General features: G+C 57.1%; 1 protein-coding gene across 1 annotated transcript; it reads right to left on the bottom strand.

Annotated features, from left to right (window-relative positions):
- Positions 1–5416: 5416 nt before the first annotated feature.
- IER5 (immediate early response 5) lies at positions 5417–6868 on the bottom strand. Its single transcript, XM_033067717.1, has one exon. It carries the CDS (start codon positions 6740–6742, stop codon positions 6029–6031), a length of 714 nt encoding a protein of 237 aa, XP_032923608.1. The 5' UTR covers positions 6743–6868; the 3' UTR covers positions 5417–6028.
- Positions 6869–14097: the final 7229 nt, after the last annotated feature.

Below are 14097 nucleotides of genomic sequence, written 5' to 3' on the forward strand. Positions count from 1 at the left end.
CGCCTGCCCCGGGACCGCAGGGCTCCGCTGGCAGGGTGGAGGCTGGGGCTTGCCAAAGCAAACAGCGCACAAGGAGGAGGAGGAGGGCGGCCGAGGCCGGAGCAGGCAAAGGGCAGAGTCCACTAGCGGACCCTGCCGTAGCTCCGGGCAGGGAGGTGCTGGGGAGGTTCCTTCCCCTCGCTTTCCAAACGCTCCGGCTCGGCTCCGTGCTCGGAGCTCGGCAGGCAGCGGGAGCCGGAGGCGATCCTTGGCTGGCGGAGTGTGGGATGCTGAGCGGCACCTCGGGGGGATGGAGCACCCTTTGTGCCATCCCTCGTGTGGGGCTGAGCTTCGTGGGGTGCGGGAGGCCAAGGGAAAGCGGATCCCCGGCTGGAGTTCTCCTGCAAGCAATTTAAAGCAAGGTCTTTTTCTCCCGCTCTGCTCGCTGCCAGGAAAAGCAGCAGGAAAATATTTCCCTGGGAATTGTTTTTGTTCCTTCCTCTGTGTCTGTACGCATGAAGCTCTCCTCCGCCTTGGACATGCCTCAACCTGTCCCGAGGCTCAGATTAATCCCCTGCACCGCCAGGGACGACAGCTGAGGTCAGACGCTGTCAGCAGAGGCGAAGGGGAGGAGGAGGAGACCTTCCCCCTAGGAAACCACATTCGTTCCCAACCAGAGCAGCGAGCATGAAAACACACAGCTCTGCTGCTTCTCCCGAGCAGGAGGTCACCCTGCAACACAGTAGCACACTGGAGCATCCTGCAGGACAGGGACACCTCGCTGCTGGCAGTGCTGCAGCTACGTGGCAGAGCCTAAAGCCTGGCTTAAGTGTAAGGCTGGTCTGAGCCGGGGTAGCTGCAGGCAGCAAATGCATCTGCAGCCAAGCGGGTCACAGCACGCAGGTGCCTGAAAAACAGGTCAGTGACAATGGTACCTCTGCTTCTCTGCCAGCCTGGGAAAGGTCTGGCTGGCCTCCTTGGCTGTGGCTACAGGAAAAGGAAAAAGGATGAGGTGTCCTCCCCGGCTGCACCGGAGAAGTGAGCGCTGGGCCACGAGAGCCAGCCCAGATGCCCGCAGGCAGTTCTCAGCACCCCACTGCCTTGGAGGAAAAAGAGGAGAGAGGGAAAGTGGGAAAACTGGGGTAGAGGGAGAGGGCATCCGCCTCAAAGCCAGTCCTTTGGTGTGCAAAGTGCAACTGGGAGAAGCTCGGGAGAACTCCAGTAAATGATGCTCCTCAGCCCCTGCCCAGGCAGTTTACCTCCCTCTCCTCCCCTTTTTCCTTTGCCTCGCGTGAGTGCTTGGGAAATAAACGATGACTATTTGCCTGCAACTCTAAGCCCTTCCCTCCCCCTCTCCCCAGGCTCCATCGCCAATAAATCACCCCGCTGGGAGAGAGGGCCAGAGGAAACCAGAGGCACAAAACCTCAAACAGAGCCTTTTTTTCCCCCCTGCTCTCCCAAGCAGCTCTGCATTTCATTAGGCAGCCAGGCCAGCCCTCGCCCAGCTGGGGAGAAGGAGGGAGGGGAGGGGGGCCCCTCAGGGTTTGCATGTCGGGAGCAGAAATCACAACCAGAAGACCGGGAGAAGGGAGTTGTTTGTGTTTGTCGCTCATCCCGGTGCTCGCCTGGCCCTGACCCTGCCTCCGGGAGCCGTGCTGGCCTGGAATAACTCTCTTCCACTGGGTTTCCTCCTTGCCAAGGCAGCTCTGGGCACCTTCCAGCCAGCTTCTCCCCACTCCAGCCATCCCCTCACGGTGCCAACCCCTCTCTCTGCCTCGCTCTAGCCTCCCAAAGGATCCTCCTTGGAAGAAGCACTGGAGTTTTCCATGAGCCGTAGCCCTGCCAGCAAGTTCCACAGCCTTCCCCCTCCCCCTGGGCTGGACCACCCTGCCCAGGAAAACGCAGAGCCTCTTCCTGCTCCCCTGCAAGAACCCCCCAACCCGCCGGGGACCGGGGAGGGGGTTCCCCCCACCCACACTAAATATAGATCGGCAGAGCATCGCCGCCAAGCACAGTACATTGGAGACAGATGCAAGCCCCGCAGCAGCACGGGAGATCCAGGCGTGCCTCTCCTTTGGAACTATCACCGAAGCACGCAGCACTGTGCCACAGCACTTCCCATTCCTCCTTCCCCCCAAAAAAACCCTGTCCCGAGGTTTAGCCTTTGGCAAAGCTCCCCACCAAGGGCTACTCTGGTGTCCACGGGCTCCCCAAGCAGGGAGACACCAGAAGGTGCAGCCCCCAGGAATGCTCCGGTACCCCCTGGCAGGGAGATATCCCAGTAGACACAGCCCCCAGGGATGCTCTGGTATCCTCAGGCCCCCTGCGGCTCCCCAGGCAGGGAGAAGCCCAGGCAAGCACAGCCCCGCTGCTGGCTTGCCTCCCGCCTCCCTCCCAGCAGCCTGCCGGATTCCTGAGCGCTGACACAGGATGCTGCAGCAGTGAGTGTGCAGGGCCTTCCTCCCCTTCCCCTGCCCCAGGAAGAGAGGAATGGCCGGGTTGCATCAGGCCAGGAGAGCGAGAGCAGCCGGAGTGAAACGCGGAGCCTCCTGCGAACCCCTGGCTGCCCATCTCCCGGCCCCGAGGGATCCCCCAGTTCTGCTGGCACCTGGCCTGGGCCAGACACCTTCAAAAGCCGGGATGATTCACACCCATTGGCGAGAGCCGGTTTTAAGTGATTCCCTCCCCCCAGAAGGTATCCCTGAGGAGAATCCGCCCGGAGCTGCAACCGGGGATTGCTCCTGGATGATTACAGCAGGAGAAAAGTGAAAGGCTGCTGCCTGCCCTCCTTCCCAAGCATCGCCCTGGCAGCCCAGCTGCCACGCTCCCTCTGCCAGCATCTATCCCACCCTCGGGCTGTGCTAAAGGATTCTCCCAGCACTTCTCTCCCACGGGACCTGACCCGAACTGGGGGAAGGGCAGCAGCAGAGGCGAGCGCTTCCAGCAGCTCGTTACTATTCTAGGAAGGGCAGGATCCTGCCATCTTCCCATTAAGTCATCTCCTCCTCGACCCGGTGAGGCAGTTTCCATAGGAGTCACCCCCTCTCTCCCAAGTGATGGAAGTTTTTATTTTTATCTGGCTTATTTATGCACTTCTCTTTCCTCCTTCGGCATTGGTCTGGGCAGTGAGTTTGGGTCATTAGCCTCAGCTCGAGCTCATTCCCTGTCCTCCCTCAGCTGTCCCCTCCATCAGCCTCATCTCTGTAGCACCGTGAGCAGAAGGAAAAGTCCAGGGGTTGAGGAATAGATGTATTAAGGAAAGCAGACCCAGCTTAGGTAAAAGTGATTCTAGGAACTGGGAAAAAAAAAAAAAAGGCAGTGGGTGAGTAAAAAATAAAACAAAATAGAGTAGAAAAATTTATTCCAAAAGTAACACAGCATCATTACTAATGATCTTTTCGACTGGCGGCTGGTTTGGTCCACACCCCTCAACAGAGCTCACTAGCAGCTATCAGGTTATTTCTTTCCATCCCCCTCAGCCACGGCAGCCAGAGGCTCCCCAGGGACACGCACATCCCAGGGAGCAAACCCCAGACGTAAAAACACAGCCACGGGATGAAGCGAGGCGTGCATCGGCACAGCAGATGGAGCTGGGCTGGGTCTTTCGGGGACACGGCTCCGTGGCCATGAGCTGGGAAGGGAGAATCACTCACCTCAGGTAGCTCCACAGGAGGTCACACGAGCCTGAGGGAGCTGCGTGGGCAGCTGTGGGCAGTCTCTGCCCTGTTTGCAGAAGCCAGCAGCAATTAAGCTGTTGCACAACTCTCCTCTGGAAGACAGAGCAGATAAGAGCGCTGTTGGGTGCGCTGTGCCAGAGGGAGGTTGGGTCTCATCTGTGTAGGGACACCAGGGCCACACAAACCAGTGGGACCAGGTGATCTCCCAGGGGTTGGATGCCCAGAAAACTCTAGGAAAGGCCAAGATTAGGAGTGCCCCTATCTCATTCTGGAATTCGGAAGCTGGGTAAAATCATCCACTTCCATGGAGATGCTGCTGGTGGACAAGGAGCAGGACTGAAACCTGCTCCCCCTGGCCTTGGGAAGAAAACTGTGCTGGAGCAGGAGGCTGTTTCCATCCTCCAGCCCAGCTTCTGACCCCGAGAGCAGAGTGTTTCATGAGGGAGCAGGAGAGCTGGGGGATAGTCCTCTGTAGCCATCCTCCTTCTCCTGCTATTCTCTGCTTACAGGAGAGATCCTGAGGTGACCTCATCTCCCTTGAGACAGGAGTGAGTGTGGGGTTCTCCTGGAGAGCACCTGTACAAAGGAAACAGGGACAGTGCCTTCCCATCACCGCTCAAAGCTCAGGGAGTGAAACGTCTCATCACACCCCATTTCCTTGTGTCATCTACCAGACTGAAATTGTGTCACCATTAGGTGTAATTACCTAGAAAATTAAGATGGTAGGACTTTTGCTTTTACCTAAGGAACTATTAAATTGTACATGAGGTAGTAGAGCTGCTTCAAAGCCACCCTAGAGCAGGCAGTTTCTCCTAACCTCTCCCATTCCCCTGCTTTGGGATGACCCAGCCCAACACCTCCAGTTCTCACAGATCCAAGGTGTAAAAACCCTGAGCAGCTGGTCACTTCACATGCCCCACCCAAAACGTCCTCCCAAGGTTCAGCCAGATAGCCCAGGCTGCCTTTCACAGCACACAAACATTTTCGACTTGCCAGATGCAATCCTCAGTTGAAAAGTTCATTAATTAGGAGCAGAGAAGCCTCTAGTGAATCTTCCAGCAAGAAGCAGGAAAAAAAAAATTCCCCCACAATTCAGTCTAATTACAACGCCTTGGGGCGCTCCACTCACTGTGAAGCCGAGGCCAAACTTTTCTCCCCACCCCTAAGAGCAGGAACTTTAACCCAGTTACAGTTTTACTGATAATGAAAGAGAAAAAATAATCCTCCTGATATTTATCGTTTGAACCATTCTTCAAGTAACAGCAAAGAAGAGGCACAGAAACACTTCATGCAGAGCAGTAGCTGTGTTGTACTGAGTAAAATCCACTCACACAGCCCCAATCCGGATCTCTGAGCAGGCAATGCTGGAGGCCAGTGCCCGGCCCAGCTGTGCCACAGGCCAGGTCAGACTGCGCCCAGCTGCTCCTCTGAGATTTAGCAACCGCTTTCCACCCACAGACAGTGACTTTGCACATTAGGTACTTTCAGAGCAAGACCTCAAATGCCACGGCAGCGCCGGCCCCGACAAGAGGTTGTAGCCAGAAGAGCAGTAGGAACACCTGGAAGCTGCTGGGAAGGACTCCAGGCGCCCTGACACAAGTTCCCTTTCTTCCCCAGCTCCCAGCAGAGCTGGACTCCAACCCACCCCAAGCCTCTGGCGAGGCTGGGTGGATCCAGCCACAGACATGCAGAACCACACCCCGGTGCTGCCTGCCCTCCTCCCCCTCGAGCCAGCGGGGCACAAACAGGAACTAGGCTCATACAGTTGAAAATATTTAATACGTGTTGTACACGTAGAATTACATTTTATACAAAACATGATACATCACTGAAGGAGAACACTGTACAAAATTCCCTACGGGAGCCCCAAGCCTTTATACAACAAAGACCGGGAGTTACCAAGCCTAACAAACAGGCTCAAGGACTTTCCGTCAAAGCGTCTGTAAACTTCGTTCCTCTCAAATAAACACTTTTAAAAAGCACCATGTAATAGTTCTGACCTAAACCTTTCCAAAATAGAAACTTTATTTAATAAACTTAATACTTTCCAAGCTTAAAATATCACCCGCCGGGGGCGCCCCCGGGGCCGGCGGCAGCCGAGGAGCCTCCCCCGGGCGCCGGGGAGGGCGGCGGCTCTGCCGGGAAGGGGAATTCCGGGAGGGCAGGGCCGGGGGCGCTCCCAGGGCGGGTGCCGGCAGCCGGGACCCGGCGGGGAACGGGAAAGCGCCGCCGCCGCCGCTGCCCCGCGGTCCCTCCCGTGCGGCGGCGCAGGGCGCCGGGTCTGGCCGGCGCCGGAGCCCCGCGGCGCTCGGTGGGTGTCACCTCCGGGCTCCCCAGCCCGCGGCGGGGAGCCAGTCTCTGCGGCCGGGGCATCAGAAAGCCACGATGGCCGTGCTCCAGGGGTTGAGGGTCCGCAGCACCGGCTCGTCGCAGCAGATCTGTCCCGGCTCGGCCGCTGCCTCGGCGGGCGCCGTGCCCGCCGCCGCCTCGCCGCCGTCCAGAGGCGGCCGCCGCCGGCCCTTGGGCTCCTTGCTGAGCAGTCCCGAGAAGCTGGAGCCGAAGATGCTGATGAGGCTGGCCACGTTGCCCGTCTCCATGTCCTCCTGCTCGCCTGGCGGCGAGGGCGGCGGTGGTGGCGGCAGCGGCGGCGGCTCCTCTTCCTCGCGGCGGGGCTTCTTCACCGGGGAGCCCGCCTGGCCGCGCTCGCCGGCGCTCCGCTTGCGGGGGCAGTGCGGCGGCGGGGGGGCTCCGGCGCAACCCCCGCGGTTCTCGCCGCAGCAACAGCGCCGCGGCCGGGGGCCCTGGCAGTCCCTCCCCGCCTCGTCCTGCGGGGGCGGCGGCGGCGGCTCCTCGGCGGCCCAGGCGGCGGGGCAGGGCGGCGGCTCCTCCTCGGGGTGCCCGGCGGCCGCGGGGGGCGGCTCGGGCGGGCAGCCCGGCTCGCTCAGGTAGACCTGCCGGGCGCTGCGCAGCACCAGCGACACCAGGAGGTTCTTGTGCAGCTTCAGGCCGCCGCGCTGGCCCCGCGCGCTGTAGATCTTGCCCAGTGAGATGCTGACGATGCGGTGAGCCTCCAGCTTGAACTCCATGGGGAAAACCGGTGGGCGAGGGGAGGAAAAACAAAATTAAAAAAAAAAAAAAAAAAAAAAAAAAGCGAAAAAGAAGCTGCGGGCCGATGGGGACCGGCGTGACACCCCAGCTCCTCACGCCGCCCCTTCGCGCCGCAGACTGAGCGAGCCCACGCGCCCGCCCGCCTTTTATACCGCCCCCGGCTCGGCCAATCAGGGCGCGCCGCCGGCCGCTCCAACCGCCGGCTGGCCCCCGCGCGCGCGCGCCGGCCAATGGCGGCGCAGGGCAGCGCGTTCGAAAGCTCGCCCCGCGGAGAGGGCTCTTAAAGCGGCAACGCCAGCGCGCCGTGCTGGGTGGGGCCCACCGCGGCACCCCCGGCTCGCTGCACCCCGCGCGGGAAGAGAGGGCGATTTTGGCCAAAGGGATGGAAACGTGCCTTGAGGAGGAAAAAAAAAAAGAAAAAAACACGGACGAAACAAATCAGACAGAGCGCAGCCTCAGCCTCTGTTTTGTCAGGTTGGGAATGTTTCCCTCAATTTCAGCCCGGTCTCTGCTATCTTATCGTGTTAGAGAAGGAGCTGGTGGTGATGTTGGCTGGAGGGCGAAGTGTGTCTTTGAGGATTTCAAGGGAAATCTGCCCTGACGTGGAGCAGAAAGCCGTGCTAGCCCAGCTGCCAGGCGGAATTCTGCTCCAGGGGTCTAGCAGTGAAGTTCACAGAAAGCCCTGGGCAGAGAGGAAGATCCACAAGAGGGTTGGGAAAGGGCTACAGGGGAGGACAAATAGGGCATCTCCAAGGTGATGGGGTCAATGGCAGACCGGAGCACCTTCTTTGGAAACTGAAACATCACTTGGCTGTAGCTGTGAAAGCTGGTGGCAGGATCAGCTGGGTGGCTGGGAGGACACAGGGGACAACACAGTCACCCCCAGACACAGCTCCAGGCACCGGGGAAGCCTCCAAGAAAGTTTGGAGAGTGTTTCAGAGCTTGGAATGCTGACCCTCCTCCTTCCACCAAGGACTAACCACCATTTGCAAGCAGAAAAGAGGTGAAAGGGCCTAAAATGAAGGAAGTTCAACATGCTGCCCCAGAGTATCAGTTTCCATTCCCAGCTGACACATAACAATTTGCTTCCATCCCTTTTTTCCCAGGGGATGAATCCACAGACACCCCCAAAGGAAAGCCACAGGCTGTCATGATGTTTTGTTGGCAGGACCTGTCACCATGTCCTGGTAACAAAAAATAGGTGAAGATGAGGCCACACCAACGCATAGTTGACATAGCAGAGCCTTCTCCAAAAAATAAAACAACAAACCCACGCTCAGGACAAATTTATGTTTTCCTTCTGGTCAAACACAGATGGAAAACCTCAAATGCCACTCTCGGTGGCGGACACAACAGCATGTCAGCCTGGGTGTTGACATCTCAAAACACCCACTCCTCCTCCAGCAAACCTGCCATGCTCCATCTGAAGTGAGCAGACCGGGGCACGCTCAGCCACACAGCCAAAACACCGACCAAAACAGCCAGGCCCAGCTTCCCCCACAGGCAAAAGATCCCACAGGCAAAAGGTCACAGCTCAGCCCACAGCAGGGACAGCCTCTCCTGGCTGCAGGGAGCGGGGCTGTCCCCTCCACACCCAGCGTGGGAGGCCAGAGGGACGCGAGCTCCAGCGGTGGGAACCGAGGTGTTCCAGACCCGCCAAACCTGCTCCCCGCACCTCAGAGGGACAGCAACACCCTGTCCTAAGCCCTCAGGTCAGCCTAACCAGCCAGGGCAGGTCTGGGCTGGCATGCCTGGGACTGCAGTCACAGCTCTTCACCTGCAGCCAGCACGTCTGCCCATCACGGGTGTCCTCTCAGCGTTGGCTGTGCCCCTGGAAAATGCATCACCAGCTCTGGGACTGCTCTTTGCAGGATCTGGGCACTTGCATCTTCAGCAGAGATATCCTGGTCAGAAAGCCAGATTTGATACATATCCCATATCCCAGCTCAGGGACAAAAAGCAGCAGTGCAGTCATCACACCAGCTGGAAAAAGCCCCAAGCAGGTGGAGGAGGCAGAGCGTGGGAGCTCTGTGGGGTGAAGATGCTTGGATCTGAGCAGACTGACCTGTTCTGCTACTCACCACCTCACCCTGATGGCATGAGGCACCATTTCTCTCCAGTCACTGCCTTTGGGCTGATACCCTGCCTGGGAAAAGGCAGACCAGCAGCCTCTCCTGGCTCTGGCCAGGGATTAGCAGGATGGGGATGTGGACTGAGTGATCCCTCATCCCTCTTAGCGCTCAGACAGAGCACCAGCAAGGAGGAGCAGGGGTGCAGAACATCCAGCAGCAGAGCTCGTACCCAGCACCACGAGTTTCACCCACCAACACCATGCCTGGTGCCAGGCACAGCCACCACCAGCACGTTATTGCTAGAGCACCAGAGCCCTGCCTCGACATCTGCCTGCCCTCCGCACCCTTTGCAGAGATGGGGTGATGGTTTGCTGTCGCTCGGGGGTATCCACGGCAGAGGCAGGCAGGAGAGGAGCGGCAGCAGCACGGGCACAGGCAGCAGCACGGGCACAGGCAGCAGCACGGGCACAGGCAGCCGGTTGAAGGCAGGCAGTATTTTGGTGGCAGCCCGGCCGCTCCCTCCCAGGCTGATGTCATGCTTTAGTAACTTTGAGGCAGAGTCACATGGCAGCTTCTGAGGTCAGCGCCTGAGGTGGCTTTGTCTGCCTTCCTTGTGCCTGCCCTGGGCTCCTGCCCGAGCCCGGAGCGGCCCCGCTGGCGCTGACCCCGCTGGGGCTGACCCTGCTGGGGCTGCCCTCCGAGCACGGCAGCCTTCCCATAGCCACGGCTCGGCATCCCCGAGATTCCCACAGCCAGGCACTGCATCCCGGAGAGCTGGGTGCACCCCCCGGATGCTCCCCGTGCAAGGGACATTGCCCCCCTCCCCTGCGGGTCACGGGGGGATACAGCAGGAGGCGGAGGAGGAGAGAAAGGGTGTGACCGGGCGCTCTAATCTCCTCATGTGATCCAACGGGCTTGGAAGGGGTTTGGCGAACAATTAACAATCCTCCGGCTCAGCTGCTGTTTCCCGAAATAGCTCTGGCAGCAGGAGGAGGAGGAGGAGGAAGGGCTGGCTGGCAGACAAAGGTGGCCTCTCCGCCAGCAGAGCTGCGGCTGGCACGGCGGCGAGGAGCAGCCCCGGAGCCCCACCTGGAAAGGAAAACAATGCGACATAAAAGCAGCTCGAGGGAGGAAGCAGCTTGTGGTACAGCTAATAATTGCAGAGGGCTGCGCGCACACCACCGGCTTTTTTGGAGGCGTTTCGATTGGCCCTCGCTGCCGAGCAGAGGAGGTCGGCGCCGGGATGCTCGCTGAGGTTTCGTGCGGTCGCATCGTGGCCAGGAGGGGCGGGGGATGCTGGGGCAGCCCCAGCTCGGCAGCACCGAGCTCTGCCGGCCCCCCGAGCTCGGCTCCGTCCCGGCACGGCCATCTGGCTCCCACACGGCCACCCCGACCTGGGGATGAGGATGTGGTTAGCGAGATCCTGTTCCGACAGCGGCGCCTGCCCCCTCCTCAGCCCCGCGCCGGCTCCTCGCTGTCACCAAATGTGCGGTCCAGGCCCCAGGGGGAAGCCAGATGTAGTCAAGAGGATGGACGGTGAAATTAGGGTCTCCTCAAAGCACAGCTGAAGTCATCCATCACCGGCTGTGCCGGTGCCACCGCAGTGCATCGACGCCTCTCCTTTTCGGACCAGTCGGACCCTTCCTGAGAGGAGGATGGGAACAAATCGGTCAAAAGCCCCTCACCTCCAGCGGTGCTGAGGCAAAAGCCTTCACACCAACAGCTGCCTGGAGCAAAAACAGAACTTCAGGACAACCAAAGCCCCAGGGAGATCAGGTCACATCCCCAGTGACTGCTGACGTAAACGAAACAGGACAGAGGGGAACATTTCCAAATGGGATTCTATCCACAGCTTGAGCTCATTTCTGGATGGGAATAAACATCTAAATTGTGAGGCGCCTGTGCGGAGCTCAGGAGGAAGAGGAGGAAGGTTTTCTGGGGTTGGTTTTTTTTCCCAGAAAATGCAGTGATTCATTCACATGGATGCAGTATGGACCTGCCACAATCGGATATTGGTAACTAATCCCCCAGGGTTCCCAACTGCTCTGCTTTATCCTTGCTTGGAGATAAGGTCAGAAGAGCTGGGAAGCATCCCAAAACACAGCCCAGAGAGCCAAACACTAATCGCTGATGAATGAAAGCCAAACACAAGTGAAACAAATACAAACAAATCGATACAGACCTAAACCCAAAGGAGAGGAAACAAGTCCCTCGGCTTCTGAGAGCGCTGAGACATCCACCCCAAAACCACAGTGAGGTGTGAGCTTGCAGCACAGCCATGTACTAGAAAGCAAAGGGGTTTTCCAGGGTTAAACCCCCCTTCCCATGACAGAGATTATAGTGCCAATATCCCAGCCAGGCAGGAGTCTCCTACATTTTTTTTTTTTCATTTTCACCAGTGATCTGGGATTCCCCCTTCTCCCCCTACACGAATGATTTAAAAATTCCCTTCCCTCCCTCTGAACCACTGGCTTGGGATTTCCCTCTCCTCCCCTGGAGAACAGTGACCTGTGCCTTTGCCCATCAGATATCCTGCTACTCCTCCAGCAGCCTCTCCAAACACAAAGAGGGGGAAAAAAATCCCACTCCCAGCTATCAGCTTCTTCAGGCAGCTGTTTCCCTTGGAAAAAATGTGACCCCACACCTTTCAGTGGGTTATGGTACTGGTTTGGTTTCCTGGGGAAAAACTGCATTTATTTGTCTGGGGTTTCCTATCAGACAACCCTTCTATTGTAGTCCACCTTCCTGTATGTTTGTTTCCCTCTCCGATATGCCTGCAACGGGTCCTGTGCCACTTCCAAAGGCTGCCTTGCGTCCAGGGTATAAAGAAGCAGGACAGCCCTGGGATGCAGCCCAGCAAAGCCCATGTTTTTCACTGGATTTGCTCCCCAGCAACCTCTGAGCTAAAGCAGGCAGCAGCCTTGGTGGCTGGGGCTAAACATCTCCAATTAATCACGGGAACTCCACACGGAGCCAACCGCAGCCGCAGCTCGGCAATCCGCAGGGCACTGCATCTGCCCAAAGGAGTCTCAGCCTAATTATTTTCTCCCCCTCTTCCCTGTATCTCAATGTCACCTTCCTCGTAGCCATGGGGCAAATGACAACGGCAGTCCCAGTGTGCAGATGTGTCCTCTGTGCGGCTGCTTCCCGCTTAGGCGGGATGGGGAGGTGGCACAGGGATGCTCCTGGGCCATGGAGCTGCCTGCTCTGCTTCCCGCTTCCTTCCAGATGCCCCTGGGGGACCTTGGGACTTGCCAGAAAATCACACCACAGAGTAGCAGCCACCACTGAGAGCAGCAAGGGCAGAGCAGATCCTCTGCAAGGGCAGAGCAGATCCGCTCTGTGTCAAATACCTCCTCCCACCAAGGAAAACTGTGAAGTGAAACATCTGTGCCTGCCAGCAGGCGTTCACTGCCTCAGTTCCTGCTGATCTCTGCCCCTTCCCTCTTGAAAGGCCCTTCATTTGACCACCTTGTCCTTCTCATGGTTTGTGGGGAGCCTGGAGCCCAGAGAGATCATCCTTGGAGACAGGGATAACGAGGAATTGTTTAGGGTTTAAAGCCTGCCTGGGAAAAGCTCCTTCTAATTTCACCCATAACAAGAACCCTGGTAGTCCAGCACCTCACTGGTTCTGCAATTTAACAATCTGATTTTGGATCCATGTAAGATCTCAGCATCCCTGGCATCCCATGGCAGGCAATCCCAGGGATTCATCCTGCAGAAAGCAATGCTGCCTTTCCTCAATTTCATTTACCCATTTCATTCACCAGAACACTGAATATTTAACTCCAGACCAGTGTTTTGTCTCATCATCCTCTTAAAACCACCACTGAAAATTTTCAGCTATCACTAAAAATGAAAATGAGGAGGAAAACCACCAAAGCATCAGAAAGCCTTTATGACTTCTTCCTTTAGCTGTAAAACCTTTTCAGGGTAGGGAGGGGGAAGTCCCCTCTACTTTTATACATCCAAATTCAAACTGATCCAACTTTTCCCTGAGCAGAAAAGGCACTTCTTCCCCACCAATTGCACATTCTTAGCACCAGGCTAGTATGGGATCCCACACCCCCCATGCATGTACACACATGCCACAAAGATTTTCCTGATAGGAGTTCCAGGGAGCCCAGCTCTTCCCTGCAGACAGCTGGGATTCTGATGAGTTGGCACTTTTCACGGTGCAGAAATGTTTCATCAGATCTTTCCTGACCAGTTCTGCAGCTGTGTGCTCTGCACCCAGAGCTCCTCTCCCAGCAGGAATTGCTTAGCTGAGCATGCCGAAGAGCTCCCAAAAAACTCCTCGCTGCTTCCAAGCCTGAAATCACAGCTTCCCGTATGGAATAGCAAAAAACAGCCTCGTTCTAAAACATGCAAACCGCAGTGTGGTTGCAGTGGTTTTCAGGTGAAAATCTAAATTATTTACTACATCACGTAAATTAATTTCTAGCATCAAAGACCAGGCTGTCTCTCTTATCCCTTGAAAGTTTACGACTTCCCGAGATTTCAGTAAAACTCCTTTTTTTCAGCCTTCAACAGCTCTGTGAAGCTTTACACTTTTTTTGCAAATGTACTCAACAATCTTAGGTATTTTCCAACCTAAGTGATTCTGTGATTCTGTAAAAAAACACCCATTTTCAAATAGGTTAATTGAGTGTTCACATAATTTATTGAAGGATTTCTGAAATTCCTGGCTACAGGACATTTTCCCTTTTCCATTCCCAGTGCGGCAAAGGTTTCAGGCACAGGTGGAAGTCACAGGAGGATCATCAGATTTTGGGGAGGTACAAGGTCTTTGTGGGACAGGGACAGACAAACTGGACCAGCGACTCCCTGGAACTCTGTTTGTTCCTGGAGGGAACCTCCCATGCTAAGCACACGTTTGGCAGGGACGCCCCAAATTCTGCCAGCGTGGGAAAGTCATCCCAAATTCAGCAAGGAAGGGCCAGCAAATGCCAGCCCTAAAGCTGCCACCTGTTGCACCACTCCTGGCGTGGGGCTGGCCAGAGCAGGAGGTGGAATTCTCACCCCAAGAACTGCAGAAACCGGTTCAACATGTGCCACAGCCTTCCCACCCCAAGGTGCGCGTGAGGAAAGCTGCTGGGATTGCAAAAGCCGGGTATCCCGTTCCCATGCTGAGGAGGCACCTCTGCAAAAGGGATTTGTGCCCATTCCCTGCCTTTGCTCAGGATGCTGGACCACTGCCACCTTCGGGAAGCGCAGGCCAGGATGTACTCTTTGGTTAAAATTTGGGGGATTCCTCCTGG

This window comes from Catharus ustulatus, chromosome 9 (genome assembly GCF_009819885.2).
Source record: "Catharus ustulatus isolate bCatUst1 chromosome 9, bCatUst1.pri.v2, whole genome shotgun sequence".
Taxonomy (NCBI): Eukaryota; Metazoa; Chordata; class Aves; order Passeriformes; family Turdidae; genus Catharus; species Catharus ustulatus.